General features: G+C 30.8%; 1 protein-coding gene across 1 annotated transcript in view; it reads right to left on the bottom strand.

The window, feature by feature from the left end:
* The window catches only part of LOC126838332 (acid sphingomyelinase-like phosphodiesterase 3a), a 116,171-nt gene that overhangs the window by 49,944 nt on the left and 50,844 nt on the right, over window positions 1–15,383 (bottom strand). The window contains exon 4 of the mRNA XM_050572672.1: window positions 2,419–2,490. Coding sequence (XP_050428629.1) covers window positions 2,419–2,490 — 72 coding nt within the window. The remainder of the gene's footprint in view (window positions 1–2,418; window positions 2,491–15,383) is intronic.

The raw sequence follows: 15,383 nt of genomic DNA, 5'->3' as shown, positions 1-15,383 counted from the left end.
AACGTTTTACTTGAATAGAACAGATGCGATTGATATATTTTGTTGGAATCTTCTTGCCGATCCTTAATGTATGTTGTTAATTATGAAATGAGCACAATTTGTGATAGAAAAGTTGTTAAATTAGAACCTAACAAACTGTATAATTATACTGGTAGTTAGATTATATTAGATAATATTTGAGGACAGGTTTAGTTGAGAATCTGATAGTAACAAAATTCTGATGTATTGAATATTTTACATATACATACATTTATTTTTAGATTAATTTGTATAAGCTTTAGGATGTTATTTTACTTGTATACAATTTACAGGTATTAAGGTGGTAAAAAAATGTCTTCAAAGGAACAAGAAAATGACTTTACAGAGTTCTCAGACTTGATAACTTTTTTTTTTTGAAGAGGAAGACTTTCTACTATGTATATTTTGCCTATGATTTTGCATTAAATTACAACAAAATTATTATTCGTTAATAATTGTACTGTTCAAACATTTATTATATAATATTATGCAAATTAAAATTTTACGTAATGGCACCAATGCCATAACGAGTTACTAATGTTATAAATTAGATAAAACGTGACATTCTTTATTTTTCCTTAAATTTGTACTTAAAAAAACACTATTTTTTATTAGTTCTAAAACATATATTTACGTACATTTTTTTGTTTTGTTAAAACACATTAGTGGAATTTTTGTCTTATATCGAAAAATAAAATATTATTTTTAAACTGAAAGGTGAAAAGAACAGATAATAAAATGTCTACAACTCTAAACTTAAGTACCTACAAATAGTGTCATTAATACTGCATTTATTTGAAAAGATTCGCAAATGCTTGTAACACCATAAAATGAATATTGGCTTTGTTTTTAAAGTAGTAACTAAAATACATATTATAGGATTTTAAATTTAATGGCTTTTCACAGAATTGAAACCTGGTGTGGTATTTTTGTTAGAGCGTTAACTTTATTTTACTTTGTTTATGAAAAAAAGTAGATTTTATCGACTCTTAACAACAAAACACAATAATGTGGAAAATATTTTTAGATTTCATTTTGTTAAAAAAAAAAAAATAATAATAATAATAAGCATAACGTTCTACAAATTATAAGAGGTGAATCAACCTTAAGAGGACGTTTACCCTTTAAAAATAATCGTAAAAAAGGGGTTTACGGTAAAGAGTGTAGGTCAAAGCGAACTGGTCATAGAATAAAAATGTTGGTACCGTTAAAAAGAGGAGAACTTTAACTAGTTCCTCTCGTCGGTTTTATGGAAAACTTTAATTTTACCCTAAATACAAGCACTTAAAAAAGTTTTAAAAATGTCAGAATTAAAATATAAATTGTGAATGTTGAGTTAATAGTATAAAAAAAAAGCCGATAAGAGAACCTAGATAAAGTTCTTATTATTTTAAATATGTAAAAAAAAATGTCTACGTTTGTTATTTAGTTGATAAGAAAGAATATGCGTAGCCAGTTTAAATTAATATTTTTTTTAAATCGTTGTCAAGGACGCTGTGACATTTCGAAAAATAAATAAACTACCAAAAAAGAGTCAAGATTACTTAGCTAGTCATTAAACATCACAGTTTAGCCTTTAAATTACGATTTTACAAAAAATGCCTATACCTAACTCCTTAATAAATAGGGGGTATAACGTCATTATAAGAAACCTAACCGTTTTGAAAAAATAAAATGATCCTAATTTAATTCAAGATTTAATTTTGAACTCAAATCATTAGCTTTGTTTAATACTAAAATATTTGTATTAATATAAGAAGCCAATTTATTAATTTAAACCTTGGATTTATATTGTCGTCTGTACGGTTTGTCAAATATTTTTTAATATTACGACTTGATAAAATATATATTTTTTAAATGTAATTCGCAATGCGTCAACTAGACGTAATTTTTTTCCATGTTGTTTTTTTCTTTTGGTTTTTGTATTTAAACTATACAATTTATACAACGTAACGTAGGTTGTATCGCAAGCGTGGAGTGGTTGTCTCGAAAAGAGAAACCGCCTACCCTTATTGTTTGAATTATTATTTGTTATGAAGGGACAAGATCTCTGCACTACTTCCTTTTTAGCCTTCTAGGAAGATTAGTGGTCTTCATGACATTAATAAGAATTATTTCGAAAAAGAAAATTTGTTTAAAAATCCATATTATAATGAAAGCAATATAATAATATAATATTGTAGTATATATAAATAAATTCAAACCTCGTTCGAAATCTCTAGAGATTTCCGGAAGTTTAATCATATCATATCATATTATTATTATTATTATAAGTACTGGGTCGATATTTCATGATGTCAGTGGATAATAATAATATTAGTTCTTACAAGGCGTATCGTTTCCCCTCGCTGCACTCTACCGCTTCCGGTCCTATTGAAATAATGATTTACGTATACTTACTTTTTGCGTAATCGCCGGTCGCCGTTACATAATTTGCGTCATACTGTAAGTCGGTGATGTGCCAAAAGTATCCTGAAACAAGAGGATATTAATTGTCATCCGTTCTGTGCTGTAGCTGCGACATAAAACTTTGGAATCCTTTGAGATTTATTCCCAGCATAATGGCGGGAAGGGAATATGGCGATACAAAGGAAATAACAGCGCTGGGAGAAGCTTCGGTATGGTTTTCCCCGGGGATAACCGGACGAGGGGCTTACAATGTGTCAAGGATTAGAGCAAATTAGTATTAATAACTTTACGGGCAATGTATATTGAACGCGCCTGGGACACACATGCTGGAAGAGCAGTCCGAGCATTGTGCTATGGAAACGGTGCATGAGAGATAGGGAGGGGGGGGGGTAGAGAGATTGCAGGAGAAGTGTGTTGCCGGGACGTTAAAGGCGTACTGTAGGGCTTTTGGCTCTAAACAATTTATAAATATCAATTATTTCGGTCCCATTTAGGCGAGAGGCGTCCGGTATTAAGTTTCGGTCGGTATATCCGCATACCTACGCTAACGATTGTCATCCCAACGACATAGAACGATAACCTACCTAGTTTTTTTATTTTATGTTTGACTAATAGTCATTTTTTTCAAAATGGTGATTTCGGTGTCAAAAAATCGTTTTGACGTACTACATTTTTGAACAAGTTCTTTTACAATTTTTTTTTAAAAATTATGTAAAAATATATTTTTTATTTAGATTTATAAAAATAGTGATCCTAGTTTTTTCCTGTACCCTCCATTTGTATAAATATAAACCACAGTCCGGAATCGTTGACACACGCATTGTTGCGTTTTGACAATTTATCACATTAGTAAATTAATGAATATGTACTCGAATAAATCCATGTAGATTAAAAATGAACGAGCCGGCGTGTTGGCCGATTACAATAATGATGAATGTATATTTTTACCCAACTGTGTAAATTGTCTCCATCACATTTACCTATAATAACCGTCCAACATGACAAATTGTTTTCAATAACAATTATCATTCAAAATGAAGAATCGACATCAATTAAACATGGTGATACCAGTTACACTGTTCTCAAGTCGGTATCAAATTAAAAAAATTGTATAAATTTAAATAGTTAATATTGGGTTTGCTTTATTTGAATTTGTTTTTACTATAAAATGACTACTTTTGCCGAGAATAAAAAAATATGTAATATTAAACAATTAATTAGTTTAACAGGAAAATATTTATCAACTTTTTTTATTGATAAACACTTGTCCGATTAGATTTTGGATAAAATTAAGCGATGTGTTAATGTATATATAATTTAAAAAGTAATGTAACAATTCCAAAATTTCAGTTTTAGAGTTAGAATAACTATGACTCAGGACCAACCAACATTTTTTTTGTAACTAAGATACTTTAACATGATAACCGACTATATTATCACAGATTAGATAATATCTATTATGGCTTGTTATGTTTGACTCTGCGGTCACACTGATTTCATAAGTGTCACGTGTCGTCTTGGTTTTTGTTTACATGCTGAATGAGCTATCTGTTTTCATATAGCTGTGACCTGTGTACTTACGTTAACATGACTACTTTACCAACGAGCGAGTGAACAACAGTATCATGATATTTTATTCATAGGGTAAGTATTGTTTCAAGTATAAGCCTGAAAACTGTACTATTGCGTTTGTATTATTGTTATAAATTATAATGTTCAAAAGTATACTAAATAATATGTCACGAATATATGGTTGAAAGAAAAGATCATAATATTATTACACCTACCGCGGAATAATATTACCGTCATTATAATTCGAAGTTTAGGGTATCGGGGCATAACAATGTGATTTTCATAGCTACAACTTTGTTGATACTCTTAGTTTTAACATAAAGTGTACTTAATCGAACCCGCATTAGTTTTAGTTATAGTGTTAGTGACAATATTATTATGCACATATTAGTACCAAGTGTTACAAAAATAAAAATTGCTACTTTCTTTTGCTCGTTCAATTATGCAAATATGCCTATAATTCATAATTATTTATTTTCAATTCTTTACATATCTAATTATAAAAAGCTACTATTTAAAAAAAATAAATGTTTTCTAAATAACTTGGTTCAATGAAAAAAGACACAAAAAGTGGAACGAGTTTTTTTTTTTAATTAAACGGGAAACAAAACGAGTTCCTTTGTAAAGGAACTTTTCCAATATCAAGTTGTAATAGTTCCTACACTTCCTTTTTAAAAAAAGTTCATAAGGATTAGGGTTTTTGAAAGTCGAAGTGATAGCAATAAGTAAAGACGGACGTAGAGCAACTGAAGTGGTTGGATCTGAACGGCCATGTTTAAGGCGCGAAATAAGAGCAATAAAGTTATTTCCGGAATTAAATTGTGCTCGATGGGGATTAGCCAAAACGCTGTCAATTCATATGGACGGTTTAATCAACAGGCACTGGAGGAATTTCGACGGAAGTGGCGACGCAATAAAAATCAAACTCGCTTAAATTTATTAAATTCCCTCAACGTATTTTATCCCACAACCAATTTCTTATCGGCGCCCGTGACTAGATTCGGTAATCGCAATACCTTTCCCTGTAGACGGAAAACTTAACGGGGATATATATTTACCACGCGTGCAAAATATAGAAAAAAACGCGCACTTACACAAACGCGAGTGTGTATAATGTACATATATTAAACATACATTTATTGACGTTTTCTTTTATCCAGGAAAATGTTTAATATGTCTTTAAGCGCCAAAATCGTTTGAGCGGTTTGGTTTTAATATTTCCAAAAAATTTGTAGTATACGCACCCGTTGAAATTTACATATATTGTACTCTTTTGTACACGAGCGGCAAGTGTAGAGGTTCTCCCCCTTTAATATACGTTTTCAATTCTTCGGGGGATTTTTTTTTTTTTGTATGGATAAAAATCGATTGTACGTGTCAAAAATAATACGACGCCCGATTTTGCTTATTCGTTTTATATTGTTTTATTATTATTATTATTTTTACTCGAAGAAAATGCGGCATTATTGTGGTTGGGCTATATACACACACAGCGGCTGAACTTGTGTTGGCTGACAAAATATTGATGATTAAATGACAATTATGAATTTTTAAATTTTCATTATAACACAATGGGCCGATGTGTTGGCCGGTCGACACATTAATGACAAAGACGGATAACGCAATAATGGGCCGTACTTTTACCGCGCGCTGTATTGCCCGAGTAATATTTCATAGTCAATAGCTTGTTTGTTTCAGAACAATTTGTCCGTAACTATAATGTAGAGTAATGTTTTTTATGATTAAATTTAGGAAACCGTCAAGAAAGTCGAGCAGAAAACGTTGATAACGTAGGTATAGTCGTCACAGGCATGATTGATGGTAACAACGGAACGTATAAATTAAGTTCTCCCCAGCAAATCTTAAAAAAGGGTTTGCACATAATAATACTCCGTACGATTTTATGCGTCAACCCATATGGGGATTTTTGTTTGTTTTACTTGTATTAAAATGTAACTAAGTGTTTTGTTTTATAATTTTTTCTCTCGACTCAAATAAAACATTGTTGAAATAAATAGTCACATTTTTTAGATGAACTAAGAAGGATTTTTTAGATGATCTGCTGCCGCACAATATCTATTTGTTTTACACTCAATTTTACTTAGAACTATGTTGGAAATGTTCGGCACTATTATGATACCTAATCTTTACTTTATGTTGGCTTTAAATATGTAAGACGTTAATTACTTTTGACGGGCTTTCTAATTAGAGTATAATAAACACAGTTATTGACCAAGACATCTGAGAAGTTTGCTTGTCCATAATGAAATTATAATCGGTATTGTTTTCCTATTTTCTATTATCGTTAAAAATGTCTTATCTTCAAATTGCACTAAACTCGCAGGAACTCGATATGGTTTTTATAGGCGTGTTTACTGCGAATTTTAATTGTGGTATCTTTTTGAAACTAAATAAATATGTTTATACTATTAAAGTTGGCCCTTAAATGTATCCATACATTTATGTCATACATAAGAATTATTGAACATGACAAAATGTTAGCTATTTTTAGTTTATAGCTGGTATACTATAGTTTATAAACGATTGAGCCAATAAAAATTACCCAGATAATTTAGTTACCCGATTTAACTAGATTTTCAACTTATTTATACTATTTATTATTAGTTGGTAAATCAAAAGAATATTGGTTTTTCAAATAAAAAAAAAATATAAAAGAATGGCTGTTAAATAAAAAAAAGCCGATTGCTTAAAAGCAAAACATCCTCCAAGACTTAGAATCTATGCTTTTTCAATGGGCTTACATAATATTAGACGGTTATTTTATGCTATGTAAAACGTTTAATAAATTTTCTTTTGCAACTATTCCATCGTTTCGTTACGGTCACAACGCATTTTTATGTTGTTTGGCCCTTTACGTTTACCGTGCTGTATAACCTTTAGGGCATTTTATTGCTGACATAAAATTTCTCGATAGTTACCTAGTAAAAATAATAATCGTATATTTTGTTTGATGTAAATTGAATTTTATATATTTCTAGTAGTGTTTCAGTGAAAGTATACAGCTCATGCCTCATACCTATATGAATTGTACTGTTTAGGTTTCATAATGAATAAAAAAAGCTAGTTAATAACTTAAAAGTTGCTTTATCTGTATATATTATATAGTATAATCCAAATTATACATAACAAGTATTTATACAACAAGTATAAATATTTTTACTTATTGATGAAAATATAGTCATAATTTATAAATACAGATATAACATATATAAGGTATTAACCATTTTGCTGTACTTTTGAATATTTTAATAAATATCATAATACTAACTACCAAACATCAATGGATAACTAGAAGTAGTTATACAACTCTGAGCCGGCATTAGACATAACTTCATTCATATTATGCTAGTAATTATGCCTATATGGTTTTTATTAAATTGTGCACTTAAAACCAGATAGAGGCTTAGTGAGAACAGGCTAGAGTTCAACACTTTTTGATATTAAAATTGTGCGTCAGCATTATTAACAGTTGTATTTTTCCTGTTTTATCTTTTCTGCTTAAAGGAAAAAATATATAAAAATGATATTACTGTGCATTCAGGAGGCATCAAAAACATATCGACGAAGCTGGAAAGTATTTTTCCCTGTCTTCCTTTATAGGTTAAATAGTGAAAACAAAATATTCAATATGTGGAGGACTACGCCGGCGACAGGAACATAGTTGAAAATACATTTCCCAGGTTGTTTTTACAACGTTGATGGAACGTGTTTAGAATGCATATTGCGTTTTAGGTATTGTATTTTTTGCAATCGACACAAAAGGTTAATCTTATCGGGTCTCGTCGACTTTAAGATCATGTTGACTACCGACGTTTCTCAGAGGTCGGCTACGTGCATATTTAAAATAGATAAACTGTAATGCCGATGTAAATTGATTTGCAAAGCTGATCTGTGATCGTCCGGTGAAAAGGAACCGCCATGCCCTCCCTTTCTCGGACTGACGACCCGTTCCGGACGGCGAATTCGTCTAGAAACCATCATTTCACGATGGCAGCGTTGGGCTTTGAAGGTCCGTTAAAGCTTGAAGATGATGATCTGTGCATGTGAGCTATTGTGTGAAAATATAATATTTAAAAAAAAATATGGATGTCCTCTATCGCATGAAAATTTGTGTGACAACAAAACAATTATTGTTTACAGTCCGCAATAGTAATTTATCGTTACACACACTCTATCCTTTCGCATTTCTATCGTTATTGTTAAGATAGTTAATATTTCAGAAAATTGTTCACATGTTAATGAACTCTCATCAATCGTTGTTTTCTTTAATCAAACTCACCCCATGTTCAGTACGAAAAACTTCGTGTTAGCGTTTCCAATTCATTAGATTTTAATCAATTAACTCCCCAGGAGGCCTTTTACTATGGAAAATCGTCAGCTAGCATATTGTACGCCACCTATACGTCAATTTGATGTTTGCATTTTATTGTGCTTAATTACAAAATGTTGTGTAAAAATATGCATTACATTTTTAAAAATATTTAAATAAATTAAAAATACCAATTAAGAAGTGCTTTGAATCATATAAAAACTTCTATAAACTATTTGTATTCTGTTATATGCCTGGCAATAAATACCTTAATATCTAACTAACGTAAATTACTTTTTTTTTATGATACCCCATAATTAAATTATATCATTCTAAAATCCATTTTGTATCCAATACTTTTTTCATTAACATCAATCACAATATGTTTGCACGTAAAATACGTACGAAGGGTCTATTGGGAACAGGTTAATGCTCCTTTTTTCCATCATTGCATACCAGTTAATATTATAGATATATATTTTGAATATATACGTATAAAATTATTTTATATTCATAAATGTATTCGACATATAAAAATTAGTATTTCATTGGAACTACGAGTATGATTTTTTGCGGGTTTGAAGTACAAATGATTTCTAATCAACGTAAAAATATTAACAGCGAAATAAATGTAATTATCGCCATTAAGCACTCTATTGTGTGGTAATATACATTTATATTCTCGGTTATTAGTTGGTATTTCCATGAAAGCCTTTGAAAATTTATAAGCGCGAGATTGTTTCAATAGCGTCGGACCTTCATTACATTTATATTTAATGTAATACCTTATATCCTTGAATAAATATGTTACTGACGGCTGAACCCTTTGATATTTGAAATCTTTAATTATTTACATAGCGCAATGCAAATTAACATTACCCGACTGGTTTTTAGATTATATTTTATTGGCTAGCTTTGGTTTCTACTCACCAAAGTATACTGTTAATTAAGAAACAATAATAAAGGTCTCGTTTGATTCAGTTAATTGTCATACTTCAAAGTAGTTGTACATCTGATTTGAGACAGTTATATTAATTAGATAACTATTGTAATACGCTCATAATTACATCGGCGTTTTGTTTTTCAAGCATTTCATAAACATGTTTTTGACGATAATCTGAATCCGTTATTTTTTAAATAACGGTCCATATATTTTAGCAAAAGTCAGCACTAGGCCATCAAAAACTATCAAAACGTTACTAACATCACAACAATAATTATCATAACCACTGTTAGAACATTTTTGTGCTTTGGATTTTACATAATATTAATATTTAATTATATTAAAATTTGATTTAGGATATTGTGATTATTAAATATGTACAAATTATTTATCTATAAGTATTTTAAAAATAATTATGAACAATAATTTAAGGTTTTCGATTACACTGCTGTGGTATTGTTGGAATTGCCATTTTCTCTTATTGTAGTGTTTTAAATCAGCGAGAAACACCACTCGTTAATTTTTATGAACATTTTTATATTGTTAATTCATGCATTTTACTAACGGAATCGTAGTAAGTGTACTACTTTTACAGATATAAAATAAATTCGTCAAATAGCTTTGACAAAATACATTATATAATATGCATAAAATTATGCATTCATTCGACGATAAAATCAATTTAAAATGTCTGCGAGACATTATGATAGCGGTATTGTACATTTTCCATTTTAAACTCGCATAAAACTTAAACGATAAAATGTGTCATTTAAATTTTCTGGAAAGCCGTATAGCGCAAAAAGAATGGCTCTCGAGTGCGTTTTACAACGATTATGTTGTCAATTTAACAACAATATTGCTATCGAATTCCTCCATTTGAATAACGGTACGCGCGTTCATAGTAGTTCATTTCACTTAATTGTCTTTTGAAAAAAAAGGATTGTTAAAAAAAAAAAAAGTTTTATTCGTATTTCAGGTTTCCGTAGAACGTTTTCATTCGGCAGTTTCCAAACTAGCTATTGAATTTCAAAGGGATCCGGATGTAATAAATAAACAAATTAAACGATAAATTAAAAAAAAAGTTACGTCGCAGTGTGAAACGCACGCACCCTCAATTTTTCAACGCACGGGTAAAACTTCTGCAACATTATTTTCCGAAACGTACAAGTCAATGAGTGGGGTACATATATTTTACTATCAAATAACCAACCACGTTTAATCTCACGGGTAGTTGTTTGCACAATATACGCTGAGTATGAAATAACCAAGCAACGCGCTACAGTTATGCTATACCGCAGAAAAACGATGAAAGAAAAACACATCATTCCGTTCGTTTTAAGTTGCTTTGTCGAATAACTCGACTCGAATTCAATCATTGAAAATGTCAATATATAATATTTTCAAAGAATATTAGTAGTTTACATAAATACGTTTGGCCCGCCACCCTTACAGTAGCAGTTCCCTTGACGGCTTTAAGAAACAAAGAGTTTATAGGAGTTATTTACCGTCCTACTAATTTTGAACCATTAGTATGTAATATATTATAGTACATATATATATATATATGTACATTTCTTGTTGAACTAAACGTAGGTGTATTTTTAAAAATATGTTCACATTGATTGATCGCCAAACTGGAGTTCTAAGATACCTGAAGTATTCTGAATAGATATTATTCAAGTAGATTATTATTTATTAATGCATATACAATATAATTTTACGAAGTGTATTTATAATTAAACAGGACTGACGGTAATTCGAGGGTTAATGATTGGAAAATAAATAGATTACTTTTATTAAATTTGAATACAACTATTTTAGTTGAAGTATCTAAATAGTTGGGAAATGATTCGAGAAGTATATGAAAAAAGAGAATCTCGTGAACGCAAGCAAATATATAACAAAAAGCATAACAGTTTATAAAGGAACGATAAAATAATGTTGTTTGTTTGTGTGGTAAAAAAAGATAAATTTCTAGTGAGAGTAAACATTTTTCAACAGTGGCACAATTATGTCCATACTGGATTTGGATTTCTAAGTAATAGATAAACTTACAAATGACATACAGGACGAGGTATCTGTTGTTATGCTTATTGTTCGTATATGATGGAGACAAATAAGTTGAAAATGAATTGGTTCAAACAGATAACTTAGAGTTTAACTTTAGTAATAAAGAAGTTTAAAACAAGTACATTTGGAGAGCAAATAGTGAATAATGTGTAACAATTAAGTATTGGTAAGTAATGTATAATGTTTAAGTATCTGGGAGAAAATATATAACAAAGTAGAGGGTTTGAAAAAAAGTTGCGAGTATAACAGTGTTTTTTTTATAAAGATGAAAAGAGGCAACGGGAAGGTTGTGGGATTTGTGTGGCTCCTCTTGAAAGGAAAATTACATACAACTACTTTGATGAGTGGAAGTAATTGTTTGACAATCAGAGAGGCAAAATGAGAATGTTCAAATGGATGTGCGTAAAGTGACTAAACAGAATTCTGACAAAACTTAAGTCACTACAGAAACGGTGAATTATCTTCTGATTACTATATTATAATGGATTTTGTATGCCCGACCCACACAAACACACCACTGCAACTTGAACGAGATATTGAAATTATAAATTTATTTAAAGCACTCGATGTCCATCGATATGATTACGTCCATTTCGAAAAATGTTTTACAATAGTGCTCATTAAATTTTCAAGTATGTCAAAACCAATTTCAGTTAAGAACCCATTAACTTCAGAGTTTCGTCTCGTTTAACATTATTAATGTTATCCGCTTGCTCGTCCAATTTTCTTTGACGAATTTCTCATGGAACTTTATCCTTTGTCTCGATTCAAGCACATAGCACGTGCAGCCATTTCACGTTATTCCATTACTGTAAACCAATTCACGTACTGTATTTCATTAATATTATCATATTATTACGTGAATTTGTACTAGCTTACTGTTTGTACCGAGGCAGTGTATTTGTCTGCCGTTCGAACCAGTCTTCAAATTAAACTCAATACTGTAGTGTGTAAATTCCGTAACCGTTAGGCTTTATGTGTAAGTGACATTGCTATTTTATCGTTGGCTACCGTTTATTGACAGCACCGGACAAAATGACTTTTGGTTTTCAAATTCCCATAGCTAACGGCCACCGCGCTGTCATCGCCACCCGTACAATCCTCTGAGGCTACTTTGATTTATCGGTAGGACCCAAACGAGGCGACGACGAGCCGACACATTGACGCCCGCCGGCGAAGGCGACTCGACTTGTTTACCACGAGCTTTTCTCATTTCCTCGTTTGTGGCGATTACTTTTTTTTTGGTCTAGTCGAAGACAATTTTTTCTCATTATCGTCACACTCCTTACCTCTAGCCTGCTGCTTAATTTCGATCAATACAATACCAGGACACAGCCAGAAAACAGCCCGACGTAGAACGTAGAGAATACATTTATTGAACAAATCAAGAGGTTTATATGATTTATTATTCTAATAAATTTGTCGTTATATCTATTCAACGGTTAGCCTTATGTGTATATAAATTGTGTAGGCGTATAATATCATATTAAGACGGTGTGAAAAAATCACCCATAAATCACCGAACGACATTTTGTTTCTATTGCTGGAATAAAAAGCGACTTCTCGCTCGTATGGAATCGGCAGCTAATAATAACTGCCTTTTTTTTGTCGTTTTAGAAGCTAAAAATGTACACTAGTGTTTTCCTTAGCTCACTTCACACAAATACTATTCCTACACGTCGTTATTTTAGATTTGCGTCAAACAATAAAAATAATATTGTTATTGTTACCGTGAAACATAATATTGTATTATGTAAACACGGTTCTAGGTAGTCGGCGACATCGAATTTCTCCGAAATACAATACTCGGACGTTGTTATTTTGCATAACCAACGCGCCGTGTCAATTGAAAAGCTTTATTAAGTAATAATGTAATGGTGTAGTGTTTTACAAGTAAATTATTTTTCAAACTAATTTCGTAATGTATTTGTGTTTTTCATAAACAAAATTTAAGCTATACAACGAATCGGCAATGCTCATGCTACCGGTGAACATTGTTTAAAATAATATAATTCTTCATGACCCCACACATTTTCCCTCACTTTTCTTATTTTTCGAGAAAAAAATACATTGACTCTCGAACACTCGCGTTTTTGGTTGACAAGCGTTTACTTCGAATTAATTATGAAATAAAAAACAAACTCATTTCTTTTATTTTGAATAATACTTATATAGTAATAACAATAATTTAAAAGAAAGTACTTTTCCGTGAATGTTTCAAATGACGTTAAGTTTTTCGCAAGGCATATAATTTGGCGTTCAACGTCGTAGTCGACAAAGAGGCTGTTTCAAAAGTGTGTATTTGGAAAAGTCCAACGAAAAGAGACGTCATAAGGGATTCAAAGCGCGTCTATAGCGCGATAGCAACTTTCACTCCATTAAAGTTCTCGTCCAAAATTTGTCAGACTCGAGGTGTCTTCTTTCTAATGTGCTTAATATGTCGCGTTGATTTTGTATACAGGACGTGCGAGTACATGGAGCCCCTCGCATTGCCTTCTTAAAATACAGCAAGTAAGTCGAAAGATTTCGTACAAAAGTTGTATAGTCTGACGGCTTGGTAAACACGCCACGACTAAACCTAAGAAAGTTAGTTGTACGGCTACAAAATTAAAATTGCAGCATTACCGAAAATTCGTATTATTATGATAATTACTGTTATCACTGTTTATTTATGATTTTTTTTTTGTCTGAGGTATCTTTAGAAGTCTGACTTTAACTGATTGAATTAAAGTACTTTATTGTAGTGTTACGTTTATTTAGATAATAAGGGGGCTGTATTTTTATTTATAAAATCTCAAAGCATTTATTATATTTAGATGCTAATTTTGTGCCAAGGAAAGTTTCCGCCACTAAATTGTTTTGTTGTAATGCGTAACTCACAGGGTTGAAACGGTTCAACAATCAAGTAACATAAACATGTGTAGTCACGCTGTCGATTAAGACACAAGACATTTTGATTAGATGATTGGATTTTTCTTAATAAAAACGTCATATGGTGTCAGTACAATATTTTTCCTCATACTATACCCGGTAAGTTTCTATACTTTAATTAATAATATCCTATTGTACTGTTTTTTTATGTTTTTTAACTAAAAACAAATGTTTTTCTTATAAAATATCTCTACGACGTATTTTTAAAATTTAAAATTGTGTTTGATAAGTATATGGAATAACAATTTTGAAAAATCTATTCGAGTCATACCGGTGAATCAGGACAACCGTGTCAACTGTAGTTCCCTGAATTTTGTCAAGGACGCAGCGTTATACCATTTTAATATTATCATGAGATAATTTGCATGGAATCACCGACAGGCGGGTCCGTTAGTCACCCCGTCGTGCCATTTCTGACACTTCACAGTGAGATGAAAAATTGTAACTTCTCTCGCAGAAGGCAAATGATTCTGGTGACATATTAAATCAGAATATTATGCCACATAATATATGCATGCTGGTCTCGAATACAACGATTAACTAATTAGTTATGTTTTTTTGTTAAGCGTTCTCCCAATGAAATTTGAGTTGCCATAATATCATCTTCTCATTTTCATTATCATCAATCTAATTTATATTCTTGTTCATAATATATTATGTATACATTAAAGTGAATAATACCAATATTCTGAATTCGTTGCGAATGTTTTAAAACTATTGTAATTTTTTCAGTGTTATTTAATATGGATTCAGTGAATTATTTTCTTGTGCGCAAGAATAAGAATATTTTAATAGTATCACTTCAAACTGTTTCTTTGTTAATAAACAAATAACTCGTCAAATTAAAATTAAGTTTGAATTATTTTGGGTAGGAATATTTTTGGTTCATATTCTGCAATTCTGGTTGTGTGATATTTCTTGAGAACACGTTTTGGATATAATACGCTTACATACCGTGCACGTATTTATTACAATAAGCCCAAATTAATTTATGCAAAAAGATTTCAGGTCGAATTTTCTTCAAATTCAATTTCTGTTTTACGAATAAATTCGGGTTTTACTCGAAATTACTTTTATAATAAGGATATAAAATAGTTTATAATATATAAT

The sequence above is a fragment of the Adelges cooleyi genome, unplaced genomic scaffold (genome assembly GCF_023614345.1).
Source record: "Adelges cooleyi isolate 19-005CV unplaced genomic scaffold, UGA_ACOO_1.1 ACOO_flye_CR_arks_rails_tigmint_CR_PRNA_30, whole genome shotgun sequence".
In the NCBI taxonomy this organism is placed as follows: domain Eukaryota; kingdom Metazoa; phylum Arthropoda; class Insecta; order Hemiptera; family Adelgidae; genus Adelges; species Adelges cooleyi.
The sequence above is the reverse complement of the archived record's forward strand: the minus strand, read 5'-3'. Positions and strand labels throughout refer to the sequence as shown.